Source organism: Drosophila virilis, chromosome 4, assembly GCF_030788295.1.
Source record: "Drosophila virilis strain 15010-1051.87 chromosome 4, Dvir_AGI_RSII-ME, whole genome shotgun sequence".
Classification (NCBI taxonomy): domain Eukaryota; kingdom Metazoa; phylum Arthropoda; class Insecta; order Diptera; family Drosophilidae; genus Drosophila; species Drosophila virilis.
In genome coordinates, this window is record NC_091546.1 from 16081667 (window position 1) to 16102693 (window position 21027).

Genomic DNA, 21027 nt, shown 5'->3' on the forward strand with positions numbered 1-21027 from the left:
ATTAAATTGGTTTAGATGTGCAGTGTTGCCAGCCTGTTGTAAATGAAGCATATGTTTATTGCACTTTCCAACACTATTTGTCAGCACTAATTAATAACAACAGCGAAAATGCTGCAAAACATTTGTTTGTATTAATTTAAATATATAGTTTTTAAGTAAAAGGTGTGAATTAGCAGCGCCAATATGTTTTTGCCCGAAACAGCTGTGTTCTGCATAACATTGCTAGTATATGGCGCCATACTATTGCTATTAATTTACTATGTAAGTGGCATATTTGAGAAAACCGCCGGAAAAATTAAATGAAAATGATTTTTTTATAACAGGTGCTAACGCTGGCGGACTTGGAGTGCGACTATTTAAATGCACAGGAATGCTGTCGTCGCCTCAACTTTTGGGTCATACCCAAATTCGGCTCACACGCGCTGCTCTGCGCCCTGCTGCTAATCTCCGGGTAGCTGCTTTCAATTGTTGCTCAACTGATTTGTTAATTGTTGTTGTTTTCAGTCATTGGGTGATGTTTCTGCTCAATTTGCCCATGGTCGTGTGGCTGTTCTATGAGCTGCATCGGCAACGTCGCGACAGCCTGGGCGTCTACGATCCCGTGGATATACACAGTCGCGGCCTGCTGAAGGTGCATTTAAGGAATTGCATGATTTATCTGGGCTTCTACTTTGTCATGTTCTTTGTGGGCCTCTATTGGTAAGTGTCTGATCTATGTTTATATACATTATATGGCTAGTATATGTGCTCCGTTTTTGCAGCTTGATTTCATCGCTGATCAAGGGTGATCCCATCAAGCGACACGAGGATGATGAAATTATCACGGGCTTCTAAAGTCTGCCAAGTCAATGATGCAAGTGCTTCCAGAAAAATAGAAACACAAAACACCGCACATGCGAAATATACATATATAACCTAGTCGCACAAAGCACAGTAATCCAAATTTTAAGACTAATAAGTGTCGTTCGCTCATTATCTCATTATCATTTGTCTATTTATTTCATAACTAGCATCTGCAGCCATTTAAGCGTATTCGAATAATATACATCACAAGTTAAATATATGTACAAAAACCAAATTGTTCTGTTCCCACCTTACTGCAGAAAGTCGACAACCTCCTCCAGTTCGCGTTGGCGTGCTTGTTTTTGTGCCCAACGCGCCTCGGCCGTCTTCACATTCACCACCCAACGGTCATGGGCTAGCTTTATGCCACAGACGGCGCCATCCAGTTTCTTCTGACTGCCGCTTGCTGCGGACGTGGCTGCTGCAGTGGCTCCCTTGCCCATGTAGGTTTGTGCATCGGAGCGCGGATGTCGGCGCTTGGCCGGACACAGTTTACCGCCTTTGGGAAACGGTGGCTCGGACAGGTACAACTTCAGGCAGCCCTGATGAAAGAGATGGCCGCAGTAGACACGCTCGACAAACGCATCCGCATGCTCGTCCAGCACCATAGACTCTGGTTGTGCCTGCAGCACGGTACTATTACAAATCGGACACAATTCCTGATGAAAATCCCGTGTAGCCTCCAGGCAAAACTTCAGCGTACGGTAGAGACTACGCACGGGTCGAAAGTGCGCCAGCTCCTCCTTGCTGAGACGCAACGGTGGCTCAACGCATTGGCGTGCTATCTCCCGGGACTGTCCATTCAGATAACGCACGAGGACAGTGGGCAGATTTGACTCCTGGCCACGCAGTTCCACGCACTGGTTGGGATAGGAGTCGGGCACGGCGGCTGTCACGCGATAGACGTAACTGCCGCCACGGGCAATTAATTCCACGCAACTTGTGCGCTGTCGAAGCTTTAGCTGACTGGCAACATTTTGTGAGTTCTCTACGCCTTTTATATCCATGCGCAGCTGCTTGATCTCGTCCAGGCACACGCACAGCGGATTGTCCAACAAGTATTGCTGTGCAAAACTCAATACAAGCAAAGCTTGCGCTGTTCCCAAATGCTCCCTTGCATAGTCGTCCATTAGCCGTGTGAGCTCCGCGAGCAATTTGTCGGAATACACACGACTCTTGAGCTCCACCAAAATGGCTGAGCTCTTTGGATAATCCTCGGGAAAGCGTAAACAAACGGTCATGGTGCGATTGGGTCTATCTGGCAGCAGGTCGACACGCACTAGCGTAGCACTGCAGCTAATTATTTTGCTGCTGGCTATTTGTTTCTCACAATTTGCGCGTATTTCGACCAATTCGCGCTCGACGAAATCCATGGCGTATGGGACGGCACTTATAAAATATATCTTATGTTCAATAAGAAGTCAATTTTTAAAAAATTTCAAGCCAGGGCTGCTGCGTCAATAACAAGAACTATCGATAACAGCCATCAAATAGCGACGAGATAGTCGCATGCAATACGTGCTACTCTCGGCATGTTATTTAACAAACATTTTTATGTATAATAGTAACTGATAAACCTGTGTATGGCATTTGTTACATAACTCGTGCCTTACATATTATATTACATATTTCATTGCAGGCAACAACAACAACTGCCGGAGACAAGTAACCGTCAAGCCAGGGCTAGTGCTTCACTGTGAAATACTATCGATAACAGCCATTAAATAGCGATGAGAAAGCTCCAGGCGTTAGGTGCTACTTCTTGCATGCTTTTTAAATGTATTAATAGCTGTTGAGTATATTTATTACGTTTGTCAGTTAACTTTTGTCTTAGCGTCCTCATTTCGGCAAAGTTACAGTTTTAGTACAGCTATATAACAGCTGCCGGTGACAAGTAACGGCTACTCAATAACAGTAACTCAATCAATGCGCATCTCTATAGCCGCCACGTTGTGGTAAACGCCGACACAACAAAACGCTGACGAAATCCGCTGTGCAAATTAAGTAAAAAGCGTAAAAAATGGTTTTGGATTTAGATTTGTTTCGTAGCGACAAGGGTGGCAATCCCGATGCGGTGCGCGATAATCAAAAGAAACGCTTCAAAGATGTCGCCCTGGTTGAGACAGTCATCGAAAAGGACACGGAATGGCGTCAGCGACGTCATCGCGCCGACAACCTGAACAAGGTAAAGAATGTCTGCAGCAAGGTAATTGGCGAGAAAATGAAGAAGAAGGAGCCTGTCGGTTCCGAGGGCGAGGAGGTGCCAGCCGCTATCCGCACCGATCTGACTCAGGTCACAGCCGACACGCTGCAGCCGCTGACGGTTAATCAAATCAAACAGCTGCGCTTACTCATCGACGATGCGATGACTGAAAACCAGAAAGCATTGGAGCTGGCCGAGCAAACACGTAATACGGCGCTGCGCGAGGTTGGCAATCATTTGCACGAATCTGTGCCAGTTTCCAACGACGAGGATGAAAACCGCGTAGAGCGCACCTTTGGCGATTGCCAGAAGCGCGGCAAGTACTCGCATGTGGATCTCATTGTGATGATCGACGGCATGAATGCCGAGAAGGGCGCCGTGGTATCGGGTGGACGCGGCTACTTCTTAACAGGCGCAGCGGTGTTCCTGGAGCAGGCCCTAATACAACATGCTCTGCATCTGCTTTATGCACGTGACTATGTGCCGCTGTACACACCCTTCTTTATGCGCAAGGAGGTTATGCAGGAAGTGGCCCAACTGTCGCAGTTCGATGAGGAGCTCTACAAGGTTGTGGGCAAGGGCAGCGAACGTGCCGAGGAGAGCGGCACTGATGAGAAATACCTGATAGCCACCTCTGAGCAGCCCATTGCGGCCTATCATCGCGATGAGTGGCTGCCGGAGGCATCATTGCCAATCAAATACGCCGGCCTGTCCACTTGTTTCCGTCAGGAGGTGGGCTCACATGGACGGGACACGCGCGGCATCTTCCGTGTGCATCAGTTCGAGAAGGTCGAACAGTTTGTGTTGACCTCGCCGCACGACAACAAATCCTGGGAAATGATGGACGAAATGATTGGCAATGCCGAGCAGTTCTGCCAATCGCTGGGCATTCCCTACCGTGTGGTCAACATCGTGTCCGGTGCGCTCAATCATGCTGCCTCTAAGAAACTCGATCTGGAGGCCTGGTTTGGCGGCAGTGGCGCCTACAGAGAGCTGGTCTCTTGTTCCAATTGCCTCGACTATCAGGCTCGTCGTCTCCTCGTGCGCTATGGCCAAACGAAGAAGATGAACGCCGCCGTCGACTACGTGCACATGCTAAACGCCACAATGTGCGCGGCGACACGTGTCATTTGCGCCATACTCGAAACCCATCAGACTGAGACAGGCGTCAAGGTGCCCGAGCCTCTTAAGAAATTCATGCCGAGCAAGTATCAGGACGAGATTCCGTTTGTCAAGCCAGCACCAATCGATCTGGAACAGGCCGCTGCCGACAAGCAGAAAACGAAGAAAGAGAAGACCAAGAAGGATCCGGCTGCTGCCTAAATCCTGCCTAATCCACTAGCCGCCCGCTCTCGCTCCATACTCAGCATAAACTAAGCTTTCAAGTCCAAAATTGTGTTACTACTCCTTATGTATATTTATTGCATATATTGCAAACGTTTTGTTATTAAATCGGAACTTGCGCTTCAAAATGCGAAATTATGGTTTGATTCTATTTCTTGATTATATTAGTAGTAGACCTAAAAAATATGTATATTTGCAAAAAGATTCCAAGACGGGCAACTATTAGCTACAAATTTAAAAACCCCTTGCACTCAATTTAGTTTTACTCTGAGCCCATTAAAAATGGATAAAAGGGGCATAATGTATTTGTGCAAATGTATTGAACAGGCAGAAGGAAGCATCTCCGATCAAATAAAGTATATATATTCTTGATCAGCATCAAAAGTCGAGTCTGTCTGTCTTATTTTTGTTGATACACGATATATTGTGAGGATATAAATGGAATAACTCGGATGTGTAAGTTCTTTGGCTTCAGAACGTAATACAAATCCAATTCAACTAGCGGGTATAGCCCGGCCTTGCCCGGCAGGTTGATTTTCTTAAAAGGGAAAAAGAAATATTTCTATTTCTGGGGCATCGGCTGCATAGCAACCATTGGCTTCTGATATTACAAAATTTGATAGTTGTCAGTTGTAAGCCGACGTCAAGTTAGTTGCCAGGACAACATTTCCAAATTGTGTACAAGCAATCCTTGATTTTCTTTCAGACAGTTCAATTAATTTCAATAAAAAATATTTGTGGAATAATAATATCAAATGTCGTTACAAAAACGTCGCGAAAAACTGAATAAGCCCACGCGCTGGGATCGCATACGCAAACGTCATCTAAATGCGAATCCGCTGGGCCTTAAAACGGATGCAGTGCGTCGTTTCATTGAGGTGGACTATATTGGCAAACGGCAATCCCAGCTGCTTATTCACGGTGAGCCGCAACATCAACTCAATCCGAGCGTTATAATGGATATGCGTCATGAGATGGTGAGTCCATAAGCCCATGGGACATAATCCTTAATCCTTGCTGCAGTTCTCTCAGATACCACGCAAGCTGCCATTGGCCACAGTGGCGCATGGCAGCACACTGGACGCGACCAAGGCGCATAATCTGGATGTGGAACAGCGTTATGTTAACAATCAGCTGCAAAAGTTTCGCCAGCAACTGGCCAGACAACATCCGCGCGTGCAGGAGCGGCAGATACGTGTGCGGCCCACAAAGCCGGACTTTAAGCTCAACCATGGCCCCTTAATGGAGAGTCTGTCGCAGGCGGCGCAACACATTGACAATTTTTATAAGACGCCCGTCGACGCACTGGGTCAGGCCGCGCAGCTGTGCTCCATACGCAAACAGCTGGCGACGACAACGCTGCTGCGACAGCTGGAGCCGGAGCAAGAGGCGGGCGCGGACATAGAACACATCTGGCTGGAACGTGTGGAGTTGAAGCAGGACGAGCAGCTGGAGCTGCGCGAAGAGCTGGACATGCTGGAGTATCGTAAGTTTGTCAAGCAGGTGCAGCTGGACGAGAGCAAGGCGCAGCTACAACAACGCTGTCGCACGCCAAGTCCTCTCCTAACCACCGAGGAAATGTTCAGGCCCATGCGCGCCGCTGCCGAGCGTCAGATGCTGCACGTGCGCACAATACGTCACGAGGAGGAACTGCAGCAGCAGCAGCAGCCGGCCGAGCAGCCACAGCTGCAGCGTGAATCTTCCACCTGCTCCAATACCAGCGAGGGCATTGATTCTGTCATATCGGATCTGGCCGAGGAAGCATTATATGAGCTGCAACTGGAAGCAGCTGAGCAGGAAAAGTTGCAACTGGACATAGAGCTGGTTGTGCCAGTTGAAGCGCCCGTGAAGCTCGTGAAATTCCAGCTGCCCGAGACAGCGAAGACACCAACCGAACCGGCAGCCTCATCCGTGGCGGAGCCGGAGCCGGAGCCGTTGCTTATACGCCGCATTGAATTACCGAAAGTGGTCCTCGTGCCCAAGCCAGAAACGCAGCTGTGCAGCAGTAGCAGCAGCAGCTCAGACGATGACAATCCGACGGCTGTGCCACCTGAGAAGCAACGGATTATTGAGCAATTGTTCCAGGCACGCAGCAATACGGATCTGAATCTTATGCGCAAGTACTTTCTCAGGTGGATACATTATACTACCATGGAGAAGATCGAACGGGAGCCGGGCAAAACGCACATCAATCGTGTTACCAAAATAAATGCATTTCTAGACAAGCTCAGGCAGGAGAAGAGGCGTCAGCGTGAAAACAAACGGCCTTCGACGCCAAACGATGCGGAGAAAATAGCGAAAAAGACGCTGGAGCAGCGCGAAGAAGCCATCAAAATGGCCAAGCAGTTTAAGAATAAGTATGACAGCAAGACCTCCTGACCTTGACTGGGAATGCTCCAATTTTCACTTGCGTATTCCCTATGCTTTTGTAGGCTAAAGGTGCAGCAGGACATCATAGATTTGCAGCGCATCAAGCTGGAGCGTCAGGAGCGTCTTATTATGCAGCTGAAGCTGCATAAGCTCAGCGACGAGGCAAAAGAGGCACGCGAGGATCTTAAGCAGGAATTGAAAACCGTCATACGCTGTGGCGATCCCAAGGCAAAGGCCAAGGCCAAGTGCCTGCAGCTGATAGGCAGTCTGCGCGATGCCGAGGACGAGGAACTGGAACGGCTGCAGGGAAAGGCGCTGCTGCAGCCACGCTTTCTGCGGCACATGCAAGAGCGCGCCCTAGAGCGTAGTGTGCGACATGAGCAGGCGCGTCAGCGTCGCGCCCAGGCGGAGGCTGAGCGCGAGGCAGCCAAGCTGGCCATGGAGGAGGCCAAGGTAAGTCGGCGCAGGCACACAAAGAGTTCGTTTTCAAAGTGTTGTCCAAACAGCGCCAGGAGGATGAGGAGGCCAAACGGTTGCGCATGGAGGTGCTGAAGGAGAAGCGCCGCCAGGAGAAAATGGCTAAGGTGCTGAAGGAGCGGGAACGTCAGCGATTCATTGAGAATCAACGCAAGGCTCTGGAGTTCAGTCGTCGCCTGCTATTGCGTCGCATTGGCATGGAGGGCTTCAAGCGTTTGCTACAGCGCAAGCGCGACAATCTGGTCAAGTGCGAGGAATTCTGTCGGCATCTATATAAGCGGAAGTTCTTTGTCGAATGGCAAAAATATACGGCATGCCGACAACGGGAGAAGCGCTTCCGTGCGGAACTGTGCTACGAGAAGGCGTTGAAGCGACGGGCCGTAAATGCCTGGCGGCTCTATATCCAGGAGGAGCGCAACAAGATGCTGGTGGCCATTGACTGGCATGCCCTGCATGCCATGGAGCACTGGTTTGGACGCTGGCTTAACTACACAACCGGCTGTCGCTTGGTTGAGGACACCAAGCTGCGACAGGCCATCTCTCATCACGAGTGGTAAGTGCCCGAGTTGAATCTGTAGAGTCCTGTGTATGTATATATCCCTCTTAAGGCACCTGAAATGGAAGGTCCTGGATTGTTGGCAACGACTGCCGCAAATTTTACGCTTGGAAAAGGAGACGGAAGAGCGTCGCCAGCGTTGGCGCATGAAAATTTGGGAGCTGCTGCCCGATTACAAGCCCAGGGAGGACAGCTTGTGGTAGTTGATATTTTTATTTGTTGTAAATTTGTTTAATTTTCTTGCTTTTGTCTATTTATTTTATTTTTTGTTTGACTTTACGCTGGCTCGAGCTCATGTCACCCCGGGGTCACGTAAAGTCCAGCCAGCCCAAAAATTATAAACTTTTTGCTTAGTTAATTAAATTCCAATTTTCGGAATAGTTTTTTTTTTTAACATAGGAATGCAGGCAAGCTCCTTGCAAATACTTGAAGTTAAATTTATTGTTTGAAAAAGGGAGGCATCTGGGAATGAGAATTTTTAGCAAACTTCAATTAGCTCTGAAAATAGTCTCTTGTGTAAGCGATCACTGTATTTAATTATATATCCTATATAATAAACAGTAGCGACAACAAATGTTGTTTTGTCTGGAAATTATAAAACCTAATTACATTCGCAGATTGCGCTTAGTTAAAAGCAACAAAATCAAAAATGTTTCAATGTTCAATTTTCATTCAAAATGAAGCGATTATCACAATAACTCTAATCACTAATAATTTAATTTCACATAATGCTAAAACTGTTTGTTAAGGTTGGTAAGTTCTCATATGTTCGGAAATTTCATTTAATACTTTTACTTTTAACATATATTTGGATTAAATGTTTAATCACGTTTAAAGGCCCTCATATAAACAAAGTAAGCGTCAATTATCACGTTTAACTAAACGCATTCCTAAAAGTTTAAGTTGTGCGCTCTCGATAAACACAAACATAAACTAATGGGCATAAATAAATAATATTATAAATATATATATATAGACTCCGCTCAGACAGGCAAAGCTACATAATACAACTAAATACCTTGGCTTTAATCAATAGTATTTGGGCTTTAATATTATAGTAGTCGGGCTTCTAAATGTACCTGATGCTCGCTCGTTGCATCAATTTAAAATAGCCCGCCAATTGCTCCAAACCCGATTGCGATTCCCATTGTGAGCTGGGGCGCGCTTATATTCATGCATGGTGGTGCCACGCCACAACAAATACAATTGACGCACCAGGACAAAGGCAATATAGCAAGAGATGAGCATGGCATAGCCGGCCACAATAAACGATATGCCCAATCTACGGAGAATGTAAAGAAGGAAAATATAAATCTGTTTATCCAACATGATACTCTGGCCGACACTCACTCAAAGTCCTCAAAGACCTCACTGCAGTCATCGGGCAGCAGCAGGGGAAGGCTCAGCAGACGCACCACCAAAAATGGATGGCAAACGGCCGTCAATGTCAAATTTGCGCCCAGCAGCAGGGCACATTCGGATAGCACCAGCGCCGCCAGATACAAACGATAATTGTTTTCACCAATGCAACAGTTGAGCCAGTAACTGTGATGAGAGCGGCGCTTAACGCAGCTGCCACAGACGGCGCAATGATAGGCATGCCTAGGCGTCACCTTGCGACAAGTGTCACAGATATTCGGTTGGGCGGCATGCTGCATAAGGCCAGCATGTTCAGAGCTGTTTATAGCAGCGTCATCATCATCATCATCGCCGTCGATGCCGAGCACAGTGTCTCCCTTTAGCCTGATAGATTCGTGTGCCTGCTGCTCGGCCTGCTCCTCACCACTGGAGGCTTCCGTGATGCCTGGCAGCTCATCCTTAGGCGTGGTTCCGTATTGAGCGGTCACCAGATTGAGCGGCGCCAATTTCTTGATGCGATACCACAAACATATCGCACCCAATGACAATAAGAGCAATATATTGTTCTCTATCGGCAACAGCTCCAGCAGCGGCACTTCGCACTCAAATATCAACGCCATGTAGATTACCGAAAAGACAATCCAGCTTAAAAAAAAGCTGGTTTTCGTGGCCGTCCGCTCTGCGATTTGCAAGCCCCAATATGTAAAGACCATCAGCGTGAGCATAATTATGATAGCAGTCTTGGCATTGAGCGCCGCCAGCCCCATCATGATGGGCAGTATTATGGCTGGCGCCAGTGCAGCGAGTGATATGCGTTTGGCGCCACCACGCCATGGTAAACGCAGCCGGTCCTGGAATGCAATCAACATGCCGTCTATGTTGCGCTGTTCAATGCGTTTACACGTGATGAGTCTGCAAATTTTTGTGAATTGCTTAAATAAATTCATCCAATATCAGGGTCATATGATTAAGAGGTGAAACACGATAAAGCCCACGGAATAAATGTAGAGATTCAGCTGAAGTATCGGTATTGTGCACCATGGTACATCTCTCAATCGCATAACTGCAATCAATCACTTGGCAATAGTGTGTTGGTTTGTGGGTGTGTGTGTGGTTGATGGGAGGGAGGGGGGTGGTGTTTTTGCCTACCGTGTGCATACCAAGTCACAGTCTTCGCAATTACAACAGCATCCTAAGATATGAAATGGCTGCTTATCCTGTCCTATGTATTCGCAGCAGCAGAGGCTTCGCGTTTCCGCTTCGCGCCGCTCGGCTTCTGTGGCTGCCTCGAAAAAGTTCACAGTTGTCGTCGACATTGAGACGCATCGATTTATAGTGGGACCGGGCCGGCAGTGCAAAAAGGAATTCGTTTTCCACGCAGCGTGTGAGAGAATAATTTGTTGAAATTTAATTTAGGACCAAAGTCAAGCCACAGTGTGTGCTTTAAAAGCGCAAATAAATATTCAATTTGAAAACTAAAATATATATTTATTAACATTTTTTCGTGTACTTACGCAGTCGCGTCGTTTTGCGATAAAAACAAAACCCCAACTCTTTGCCCACCCCCATCACAGGGTGTTTCGCTTAGCAATTAAATTGCATAAGAAATCATCGGCAAGTACACGATAGTATTTTTTTCATTGCAACTTTAATTGGATTATGCCGCGCTTGAGATTTTCATCAGCCTGCCACAAATAGGTGCTTAGAAAATCTTTTCCACTTTTTATAAACTCAACCAACTGCTCTAGTCCACCACCAACACCAAAGTAATGTGATTTGGCAGCTACCAGAACAATACCGTCTGATTTTAGTCGTTTTTTAAATGTGTCCAATAGCTTTTGTTGATTTTCCATGTTATATATCGTTTCTGATGTTAGTATTATATCATATTTCTCAAGGTTTTCTGTAAGTGTCGTGAAATATGACCAGTCGCCAGCGTAGAAATTACTTTTTTTTTGTAGCTGATCAATTTTTTCATCATCGGTTAACGTTTCATTTAAGTTAAGCAGTACATTTGGTATTGTGATTTTCTCCAAAACGTCCTTGTTCTGAAATAATGTTTAAGCTACATTGTTGGAAACGGCAGTGCACTATTAATTTCTTACATAATCCTGAAAGTCTACTTTCGCACCACATTTCATCGCGTATATTCCCAAAAGCCCAGATCCGCAGCCCAAGTCCAAGACCAGCTTGTTCTCCCAATGTTTTTTTTCATAGTTTTTGAACAAATATTTTAACAAATCATCAGTGCACTCCCAAATTTTCGCTCCACCTGTTGACGAAAGTTGTTAGTTTTCTAAATACAGAAGTAATTTTAACACGACATACCTTCATATACACCTGCTATTAAATCAGAGTGACTTTCTTCGGATTTCTTAATGTCTTTACTATCTACATCACTGTTTTTTTTAATATCTTCAAGCAGAAAGCCCGCAATTATATGCCGTAGTTCGACGTCTTTGAAAGTTAGTACTTTTGCATTAAGTTCGTACAGATCCAAGCTTTGTAAAATGACTTTAGTTGGCTTTATTTGCTCTGCTTTATACCAGAGTATCTTTTCGTCTTTTTCTGATTCTGAATTTATCTTTTGGTCAACTTTAGGTTTTTTAAAAGGACTCTCAGTGTTGTCCGATGAATCCGAATCGTTCACTTCAAAATTGAACTTGAACATTTTTAATACCTAAGTCACCCTGTTTGGTTTGGTTCACTTTTTTGCTGTTATACCGGCACTTGAGCAATCCTGAAAAAATGTAATAGAATGTTATTTAAGTAACTATCAAAAGCAAAATATTTATAAGTTATTTTCTTTATTGAAGCTATGTTTACATGAAACTCAGCTGTTAAACAATGTACTTCACTCAACACAGAACCACGCTAAAAGCAAAAGTTATCGATAAGCAAAACACAGTGTTGTAAATTGTACATTGACATCGCCACCACCAAATCAATCGATAACGCGATTAGGACATCACCAAAATTTGCATTTTCGTTGGGATTTTTGTTTATTTTATTATTTAAAATATAATAAAAATGGCTGACCAAATTCAACCTGATGTAATTGTAGTGTTTATAAGTTTAAAGCTTTATAGTTAATCACACATCATTTCGCACAGGGCGTTCAACCGGCGGCATTGATGTCCATTCGTTTCGATCAGCAACAAACGATTGACAATGTAGCTGCTAATGGCAGCGGAGCCGGCGACGTTGACGACGCACAAGCAATCGTCGACTCAAAAAAAGCGGCTGACTTAGTGCTGCCAAAGGCGTTGGAAGATGTGCTTGCATTAAAGGATCAGCGCGTAGCTGAGTTCGACACTGATGTGGATGCACGAGGTGGCCACGGTGGAGACGGGACGTCGCAAGATGGTGACTTTGCCGATGTAGGCGAAGATAGCGATGAGGAGGCCGACAACCAATTAAACGGCGTCAACAGCGACAAGCCGGGCAAGCAGAGTAAAGCGGACAAAAACAAAAAGAAGAAACGGCGCAAGAAGCAAAACAAAAAGATACGACAAAGGTTGGAGTTTGAACGGCAACAGCAGTTGGCGCGCCACTCTGAGCCAAGGGAACTAGATCCTGAGGACGAACCGAAGGTGGCCGGTAGTGACGACGAGCAGCCGCCGGCGAAGGAAAAGGACACAAAGAAAGAGAGTCGCAGCAAAAAGAAAAAGGAGCGCGCAGCCGAAGAAAAGGATAAGGCCAAAGAACGTAAGAAATCGGAAAACGGCGAGGAGGATGTCACCATTGAGTATGTGCATGCAGATTTGTTTATATACACTAATATATCTTAATATATTCCAAATACTCAGATATGTGCCCGAGAAGATAACTATTGCAGACCTGGCGCCCATGTATCGTCAATTCTACCGCGTCTTTGAGATTTTTAAGCTGGAAAACAAGCCGAAACCCGTTGAAAAAGACAAGGCAGCTCTGGATGCCGAAGCTTTGGCCAAAGCCAAGAAATCATCCAACAAAATGCACGACGACGACGATGATGATGGAGATGATGACGATGACAATAAGGAGGACAAAGAGAAGTTATCCAAGCGCAAGCTGAAAAAACTCACACGTCTCAGCGTGGCAGAGCTTAAGCAATTGGTCTCACGGCCGGATGTTGTTGAAATGCACGATGTGACAGCCCGGGACCCAAAGCTGCTTGTCCAGCTTAAGGCCTATCGCAATACGGTGCAGGTGCCGCGTCATTGGTGCTTCAAGCGTAAATATCTGCAGGGCAAGCGTGGTATTGAGAAGCCACCCTTTGATCTGCCAGCGTTTATAAAGAAAACTGGCATCATGGAGATGCGTGAATCCCTGCAAGAGCGCGAAGATGCCAAAACACTAAAGGCAAAGATGCGCGAACGTGTTCGCCCAAAAATGGGCAAAATAGACATTGACTATCAGAAACTGCACGATGCTTTCTTCAAGTGGCAAACAAAGCCACGCATGACCATTCATGGTGATCTATATTATGAGGGAAAAGAGTTTGAGACGCGTCTAAAAGAGAAAAAGCCAGGCGATCTTTCTGAAGAGTTGCGCATTGCCCTGGGCATGCCGGTTGGGCCCAATTCCCACAAAATACCGCCACCATGGCTGATTGCCCAACAGCGCTACGGTCCGCCGCCGTCATATCCCAATCTAAAAATACCCGGCTTAAATGCGCCCATACCAGAGGGCACCTCCTTTGGCTATCATGCAGGCGGCTGGGGTAAGCCGCCAGTTGATGAGAACGGCAAGCCTCTGTATGGCGATGTATTCGGCATGAATACTCTTGATTTGGATGTGAGTAGATAGACAAGTTAAAATGATATAAATATTTAATATTTGCTTTAACAGAACGGCATCGATGAAGCGGACATTGAGCGCAACCAATGGGGTGAACTTGAATCCGAATCGGAGGAATCCTCCGAAGAGGAGGAGGAGGATGGCGAGGATCTGGGCAATCAGCAGGACGAAACCGGTTTGGTAACGCCAGTTGAGGGTCTGGTTACGCCCTCGGGTCTAACCAGTGTTCCAGCGGGCATGGAAACACCCGAGAACATTGAATTACGCAAAAAGAAAATAGAAGCCGAAATGGAAGAGTAAGTTGATGTTGTTGAATCCTCATTTACATAAGACCAGCTAAATTATTCGATTCCTCTTAAACAGCAATGAAACGCCTGTTCTGTATCAGGTGCTGCCAGAGAAGCGCACAGACCGCATAGGCGCCTCCATGATGGGCTCAACGCATGTGTATGACATTGGCGGCGGCGCTGGTGCCAGTAAACAACCGCCTGTGCGCTCCACTACAGATCGTGAAGGCATCGTCGAATTGGCCTTGGATCCTAGTGAATTGGATCTGGACAACGATGCGATGGCCCAGCGTTATGAGCAGCAAATGCGCGAGCAACAGAATCACTTGCAAAAGGAGGACTTATCGGACATGTTGGCGGAGCATGTGGCGCGTCAAAAATCGAAACGCAAGCGACAACAAACCGATCCAGCAAAGACCACAAAGAAGTACAAGGAATTCAAGTTTTAGTACAACAATATTCGCAGTGCTTCTGTAAGCGCATTTGCTGTTTCAAGATACAAGATTGTCATTAAAAAATAATAGTAAACATTTTAAAAAAACATTCTTTTTTTGTCGAGTTCAAATAATTGATTATTAATAAGTAAATTGTGGGAGTTTTGAAATCCGGGCAACTTATTTCACGGTTGAAAGTCGGTTTTGAGCCTAGCCGAATCGAACCCGCAATATTAAATTTTTGGAATTTGCCCGTGTATAAATAACTTAAGTCCCAACCATTGGATCCACGAAATAACCATACTTGGTAGATGCCAATTTGGGGAAGAAATCTTATTTAGCCCGCAACTTCTATAAGAAAATATCGATGGCCTGCAATATTTTCGGTAGCATGGGCAATTATTAATTAAAATTGGGATTGTTTCATAAGCATGTTCGAATTTGTGAACCGAAACCAGAGTTAATCTAGTTTACGAACCGATCCTCAAACCCATATAAGCCTTTAAAACGACCGTATACCGATCCATTAATTTCTTTGCATTTTGTTGAATTTACATGTCTTGGCCAGAAAATATTTTTAAAAATCAAATAAATAAATAATTTCAATTTTTCTTTAAAAATAATTTAACTATATATTTTTACTGTTGATGAAACGAAATATTAGCGGGGAATACCTAGTTTTAAAAAGTTTTTTTTTCTTTCATGTTCAGCCAGCAAACATGGCTTAGCAGAGAGTATATTTATAATTTAATCAAATTCTGAATTGAGCAACTCTACAAATCGAATCTAGCTTTAAAATCTGATCGATTTAAGCAATGTGTATACAAAATACAAAAATTTACGATGAGTTGCGAAAAAAAAGTGTATTCTATTTCTCTCTCATTTAGATAAATAAATAAATCCGTTGATTTTGTAGTCACACAAAGTGCAAATAATATTATTTTGTTGTTGTCTTATAATAATATTATAATTTCTTTACAATCAAACTTATCGCTGATGAAAAACTTACATTTGTTTGCCTGCGTTGTGTGGGATTTGTTGTGCTAGGGCCAGAGTGTTCCAGAACAAAGCAAATGATATGTGCGATAGCATAAATACGTTATAGCGTGTCCACGAAGAGCAGGCCTAAAGTTTTTAGGTTGCTGGAGCTTGGATCAACGTATATTAACTAGGGCACACTGTCGCACTGTCTATATTATGGCTATAGCTGACTAATGCTAACTGCTGTTGTTGTTAATTAGCTTTTGATCTTGCGATTGTAGCTGGTCATTCGTCCAGTTGTTCATTAAGCTGAGCTAGCAGCGCTGCACGTTTGGATTCAAGTTCACCATCGCTAAGCGTTAGCTCCTCATTTCTGGATGTCGCTGAATCCGATTGAGCTGCAGGACTGAGCGGCGTTGTGGATCGATTATTTCTATGCCGTTTGGCTTCTTTGTCCTTTTTGGTGCGCTTCTCTTTTTTCTTCTTTTTGGCCGGTGAGTGCGAATTTGAGTCGTTCTGCTGCAGTGCAGCAGCAGTAATTGGCGTTTGATTGCCCATTTCGGATTCGCAAGACGACTGGAAAATCAACAATATTTTTTTTTGAATGACTTTAAAGGCTAAATATAAAAGACTTCAAGGACGTACCGCTCTCGATTTGTTTTTGCGCTTTTTCTTCTTTTTTAACAGCTTTTCACTCTCAATGCTGCCAATTGAACTAAGAGAATTCTGTGTGAAAAATATCAACTATTAGATAAGCTATTAAAGATGAGTATATGGTCAACAAACTCACTGAGCGAGATTTTGAGCGTCGCTTTCTGGACTTTTCCAGCTCAACCAGCTCGTTCTCGATATCTGATCTAGAGGTTGAGCGGACACGTTTTTTATGCTTTTTATTCTTTTTCGATTTACGTGAACGCGAATGATGATGGCTGCAGGCATCTTCACTCTCTTTGATAAAATCTTCCCAGACCTTTTCCACTCCAATTTCTTTTTCGTACAGCGCAAACGCCTCTAAATGCTCGACCAGCTTTTTGGCGCTCTCATAGGGTTCGCCCACGGACACATTTGCCTCCAACCATTCATTTTTGATTTCATTTTCCAATTTTCGCAAGCGCCGCACCTCCTCCTTCATGCGCTCCTTTTCAATGGCTTCCGCCTAAAAATAAATAAACACATATATATTTTTGTTAAATAGATCAGCAGCTGGTTTTTAGACATTAGTTTACCTTTTCTAGCAGCGAGTTGTAAGTTAACTTTACATTACCGGCATCCAGGCTGGCGGAGCGTTTATCTTCGCACACAACGGTGGCAAAGTCCTCAAAAGATGTCTTCGCCTGGACAACAAACTGCTTCTCTTTGAGTATTTCCCGTATGATCTTCTTTTCGTCATGGAAACGTGCCTTCAAATTCTCAACATAGAACTTGAAAAGATCAAGTGGCGTGGAGCCACTCTGACCCAGCATAGCAGAGAAACGTATATCCGCCGATATAATTGGATACAGTTCCACCCACAAAGACATAGAGGTGAGTTTGCCCTCCTCATGCAGCGAGTCAAGTAATGCGAGGAAGCCATCACGATTCTTGCGTTGCTGTCGTTTTAAACGTTTCTTTTCCCGTTCTCGATCCTCCTCTTCCTCCTTCTCAAGCGTGCGGATATGCTCCTCAAATACGATAAGCGCATCCTCCTTGTCCATGCCGAGTAGAGTGACATCGTTTTTAAACGCCGCATTGTCCAGCAACATTACCTGCGCCTCCGACCACGTGCTAGCGTACGTAATGGATGTCATTGATTCTAGCAACTCACCAAGTACTTTCATATTGCGTTTCTTGAGCACACGAGCCTCTTCCTTCTCACGCTTGGCCAAATTAAAGATGCAATCCTCGTAGATATCTCTTCGATCCTGTTCTGGTACCGTTGTCCACGTGCGATTGTTCGCAAAAACTTCCTCGCAACGAAAATATTTCATTTGTGAGTTCATCTTATCGCTGGACATGAGAAACTGTTCCAAATCCTCCTTAGCCTTTTTGGCACGCAATCTCGACTCCTCGCGTTCATCTTTCAGCTTTTGTGTTTTGTATGCATTAAAAGTTTGTTTGCGTTCGTTTAGCGTTTTGAAGGCATTGTAACGCGGATCCTTTGATATAATCTTGACGCACTGATCCCAGTTCGCAGTTGAGGGCACATTTCGATCACGCAGGAGCTCCTTGAACGCCTCAATGGCCTCGCGCTTGTCTTTAAAAACCAGCGTATTGTTCTCGCCACTAGATTTCTCCTCCTTTTTAGCTAAGAAGACAACAAATCGTTAAAGGCCTAGTTAAATTTGTACTCTGGCTTCTCACCATTCTGTTGTGGCACCTCGATGGACGCTAGAGTGGCTGCCATTGCCTGATCCATTGCTGAGGAGCTATTTTCATTACTGCTTGGCGTCAGGGGTGAGTGTATCTCAGGCGTGGGTATGCGCGGCGCTGTGGGCAACGCAGCTGGCAGAATATTGGCCAATGCAACATGCGGAACCATACCTGCTAAGCTCGAGGATGTCATGGCGGCAACGGCTTTAGCCGCAGCGGCTGCTCTGCAAGAATACGCGTTTTTTTGTTTCAGCAAAGTGTTTTGGCATAAAGGCAACAGATACTTACTCCTCCGCCTTGGCTTTGGCCTTCATGTCAAGATACTCTGGCGGTGGCTCCCAGCACGTCTCCTTCGTAGTCACATTATGATAATACACTTTGTTTGCATCTGAGCGATACTCTTTCCAGGGGCACTGATTGTGCAGTAGCTCAGCTGGCGTCATTAGCGCCTCCGGCTTTTCCCATGAACTCTGCTTTGTATTTTGATTATAATAATACGGTCGTCCATCCGGCGCTTTATGCTCGGTCCACTCCGTATTTGAGGCGAGGGCACCAAATGCGGCTGCTAGCTCCGGTGGCGGCGGTGCACCAAAGCCGGGCGGCGGCAGATTGAATGGTGGCACTGGCACCATTCCCGGCGTGTGCGTGTATCCCATGCCGCCCATTGCGGCGGCTGGCGGCATCGGCATCGCTGCATTGCCATTGCCAGCGCTAGGAGGAACATTCATTTCACTATTTTGCTATATGATTTAATAGATTTAACGTTTGGTACGAGTACCGGTCGTATTGTTGCGGCAGCCAATTTGATGCTTTTCACAATTGCAAATTTTAACAATTTTTTTTACACTTCTTTCGTTTTGTCATTCACAATGTTGCTGCGTGGTGCTACCAGTTTATGAAAAAAAAAATGTGTCAAGAAGCAGAGCATCTTTGGTATTTTTTAGCCCATTTCATAAGTAGCTCATTTGGCATATCGATCCTGTTATCGAGTAATTTATCGAATTTAATATTTTATCATCGTATGAAAAATTTAAAATAAATAATCGTTATTATTTAAAAAATAATCTTGTTTGCTATTAAAGAAATCAGTGCTAATATCACATTGTATGCAACTTTTGTACTGTGTTACTATCATTGTCAAATTTATTCACATTCAATAATGCAAAAAGAACTTTTTTTTACATAGATAACACACTTTAGCAATAGTTTCTATTCAACGTCTTTTAAATTGACGCAGCTGAGTAAACTTGATCGTTACGATCGTAATACTGAAAAAAAATGCTGGGCACAGTAAAGATTAGCTTAGTAAGTGGCATAAGTAGAGCTGGGCCGGATCAACATGTTCGTAACTCAAAAGAAGCTGCTGATGGATTTTCAGAACCAAAGACCACGTCTGATACTACCCATCCTGGTCGTTAGTGTGGTAGTGCTTCTTATAATATACACAACACAGGACATGTCGACGCTTTTTTATCGTAATTGCGAAACCAAGGAACGGTCAACTGCATACAACGTAGGAATACTATTAAATAAGTTTTTCGTAGAAGATGTTCTACTTTCGAGCTCAAGACCTCCGCCAGGTCGCACTATATTCTTCCACGAGACCACATGTTATCATCAAGTTTCGCAGTTCAATGTAATGAATCTGACGGCAAGACAAGCCTGTGCCATCGAATCCGCCGGCTTGAATAATCCAAATTTCCAAGTGTTTGTATTATTTTCCTGTCCAACATACCGTCCTCTGTCCGGTGGCCAAAAGCTCCTCATCGATGCAATTGAGATCTATAAAAATGTGCGGTTTCGTCATTTGAACATAAGGAATTATGCGAGCGACACTCCTGTTGAGGATTGGATTAAGAAAGGTGATCTGCTTAACTCGAGGTAAGTCGATATTACTCTTTCCTCTGGTGAGTACCTTAGTTGAAGTATATTCCACTCAGCTTTCCGATGCAGCATACAGCCGACTTACTCCGTTTGATAAGCCTATACCGCTTTGGTGGCATCTACCTGGACATGGACGTGGTAGTGCTGCGAAGCTTGGAAAACGAGCCACTTAACTATGTGGGTGCTCATGACAATATCACTTTGGGCAATGCTGTCATCGGTCTAGAACCCACTGGCAAGGGCCATGAGATTGCAGAATTATTTTTGCGGGATTACGAAAAAAATTATAATGGAAAGGAGTATGTACAAAATGGACCAGCTCTTGTGACACGCGTTGTAAAAAAGCTTTGTGGCGACAACATCGTTAAACTAATTGAAGAAGGTCGGACAAGTTGCCAGGGGTTAAAAGTATTCAACTCTACCGCTTTCTATCCATTCGGCTGGCCCCAGTGGATGCATTTTACTGAGCCGAAATACCTGAAGGAAACAATGACAATTACCAAAGATTCTTATTTAATACATTTATGGAACAAGGCTTCCTATAGAGGCTTGATCAGAGTCGGCTCTAACACGGCACTTGGGATATATGCGAAAAGGCACTGTCCAAGGGTCTATGCGGCAGCTGGTGATTATTTCTAAATCTGCAGTACTTTAAGATAATTATACTCAATGAATATTGAAAATTGTGCTCTTAAAATGTAAATAGTTAATCAAAAATTATATAAATTAAAAATAACTGGGTCAACTTTTTATCTAAGAGAGTTAAATTAACAATTTCAATTTTGTGTGCACCTAGCAATGCTCTACATCTCTTAAAGATTCCGATTATAGATTTGATTATGTAGTTATCTCTTAGATAAACCTCATTAAGTCAGAGGTAAACATATGCTAAGATGGTTCCAACCAAGCCCGTAGTTTTGCAGCTTGATAAGCGTTTTACTATGAGGACACATATAAAACAAAAGATTCTTTACAGTAAAAGACGCGACAGTCTTTAAACAGCTGAGTAAACGTGATCGGGATGATCGCAATATTTATAGAAATAACCCGAACAAAATGAATATTTATTAAGCAATTCGCATAGGCATAGATAAGCCTAATATTCATGTTGTTAACTCAAAGCAAACTGCTGATGGAGTTTCTAATCCAAAGACGTCG

At 44.5% G+C, this 21027-nt stretch overlaps 9 protein-coding genes across 12 annotated transcripts; 5 read left to right on the forward strand and 4 right to left on the reverse strand.

Moving 5' to 3' along the window:
* The first annotated feature begins 76 nt into the window (after positions 1-76).
* Positions 77-1078, forward strand: cnir (cornichon-like protein). The gene is made up of 4 exons (XM_002051663.4): positions 77-261; positions 324-451; positions 505-699; positions 762-1078. Exons 1-4 carry the CDS (start codon positions 184-186, stop codon positions 832-834), a joined length of 474 nt encoding a protein of 157 aa, XP_002051699.1. The 5' UTR covers positions 77-183; the 3' UTR covers positions 835-1078.
* Positions 973-2357, reverse strand: LOC6627322 (uncharacterized). The gene has a single exon (XM_002051662.4). It carries the CDS (start codon positions 2214-2216, stop codon positions 1095-1097), a length of 1122 nt encoding a protein of 373 aa, XP_002051698.1. The 5' UTR covers positions 2217-2357; the 3' UTR covers positions 973-1094.
* A 325-nt stretch (positions 2358-2682) lies between these two features.
* SerRS (Seryl-tRNA synthetase) lies at positions 2683-4525 on the forward strand. Its single transcript, XM_002051661.4, has one exon. It carries the CDS (start codon positions 2864-2866, stop codon positions 4367-4369), a length of 1506 nt encoding a protein of 501 aa, XP_002051697.1. The 5' UTR covers positions 2683-2863; the 3' UTR covers positions 4370-4525.
* A 535-nt stretch (positions 4526-5060) lies between these two features.
* LOC6627320 (trichohyalin) lies at positions 5061-7996 on the forward strand. The gene is made up of 5 exons (XM_002051660.4): positions 5061-5367; positions 5414-6747; positions 6823-7213; positions 7267-7790; positions 7846-7996. The coding sequence occupies exons 1-5, from the start codon at positions 5146-5148 to the stop codon at positions 7994-7996; spliced, it is 2622 nt and encodes an 873-aa protein (XP_002051696.1). The 5' UTR covers positions 5061-5145.
* Positions 7997-8019: 23 nt separating this feature from the next.
* Positions 8020-10847, reverse strand: GABPI (zinc finger DHHC-type palmitoyltransferase GABPI). Of its 3 annotated transcripts, none has more exons than XM_015172745.3 (4): positions 10667-10847; positions 10302-10434; positions 9144-10064; positions 8020-9075 (listed from the first exon to the last, which is right to left on the reverse strand). In XM_015172745.3, exons 1-4 carry the CDS (start codon positions 10719-10721, stop codon positions 8892-8894), a joined length of 1293 nt encoding a protein of 430 aa, XP_015028231.1. In that variant the 5' UTR covers positions 10722-10847; the 3' UTR covers positions 8020-8891. The 3 variants fall into 3 exon arrangements, with proteins under 3 accessions (XP_015028231.1, XP_032294548.1, XP_015028232.1); XM_032438657.2 differs by having other exon boundaries at positions 10302-10593; positions 10667-10789; XM_015172746.3 differs by lacking the exon at positions 10667-10847 and having other exon boundaries at positions 10313-10448.
* Positions 10790-15785, reverse strand: LOC6627318 (histidine protein methyltransferase 1 homolog). 2 transcript variants are annotated; one of them, XM_070209359.1, is made up of 4 exons: positions 15665-15785; positions 11481-11892; positions 11258-11424; positions 10790-11200 (listed from the first exon to the last, which is right to left on the reverse strand). In XM_070209359.1, exons 2-4 carry the CDS (start codon positions 11821-11823, stop codon positions 10790-10792), a joined length of 921 nt encoding a protein of 306 aa, XP_070065460.1. In that variant the 5' UTR covers positions 11824-11892; positions 15665-15785. The 2 variants fall into 2 exon arrangements, with proteins under 2 accessions (XP_070065460.1, XP_002051694.1); XM_002051658.4 differs by lacking the exon at positions 15665-15785 and adding an exon at positions 11979-12045.
* Positions 12055-14762, forward strand: Sf3b2 (splicing factor 3b subunit 2). Its single transcript, XM_002051657.4, has 5 exons — positions 12055-12206; positions 12266-12900; positions 12962-13931; positions 13986-14230; positions 14298-14762. Exons 1-5 carry the CDS (start codon positions 12183-12185, stop codon positions 14668-14670), a joined length of 2247 nt encoding a protein of 748 aa, XP_002051693.1. The 5' UTR covers positions 12055-12182; the 3' UTR covers positions 14671-14762.
* Prp40 (pre-mRNA processing factor 40) lies at positions 15564-18870 on the reverse strand. The gene is made up of 6 exons (XM_002051656.4): positions 18274-18870; positions 17977-18209; positions 16863-17920; positions 16427-16792; positions 16282-16362; positions 15564-16212 (listed from the first exon to the last, which is right to left on the reverse strand). Exons 1-6 carry the CDS (start codon positions 18711-18713, stop codon positions 15922-15924), a joined length of 2469 nt encoding a protein of 822 aa, XP_002051692.1. The 5' UTR covers positions 18714-18870; the 3' UTR covers positions 15564-15921.
* Positions 18871-19179: 309 nt separating this feature from the next.
* Positions 19180-20615, forward strand: LOC6629107 (lactosylceramide 4-alpha-galactosyltransferase). The gene is made up of 2 exons (XM_002051655.4): positions 19180-19866; positions 19926-20615. Exons 1-2 carry the CDS (start codon positions 19325-19327, stop codon positions 20506-20508), a joined length of 1125 nt encoding a protein of 374 aa, XP_002051691.2. The 5' UTR covers positions 19180-19324; the 3' UTR covers positions 20509-20615.
* The last annotated feature ends 412 nt before the right edge of the window (positions 20616-21027 follow it).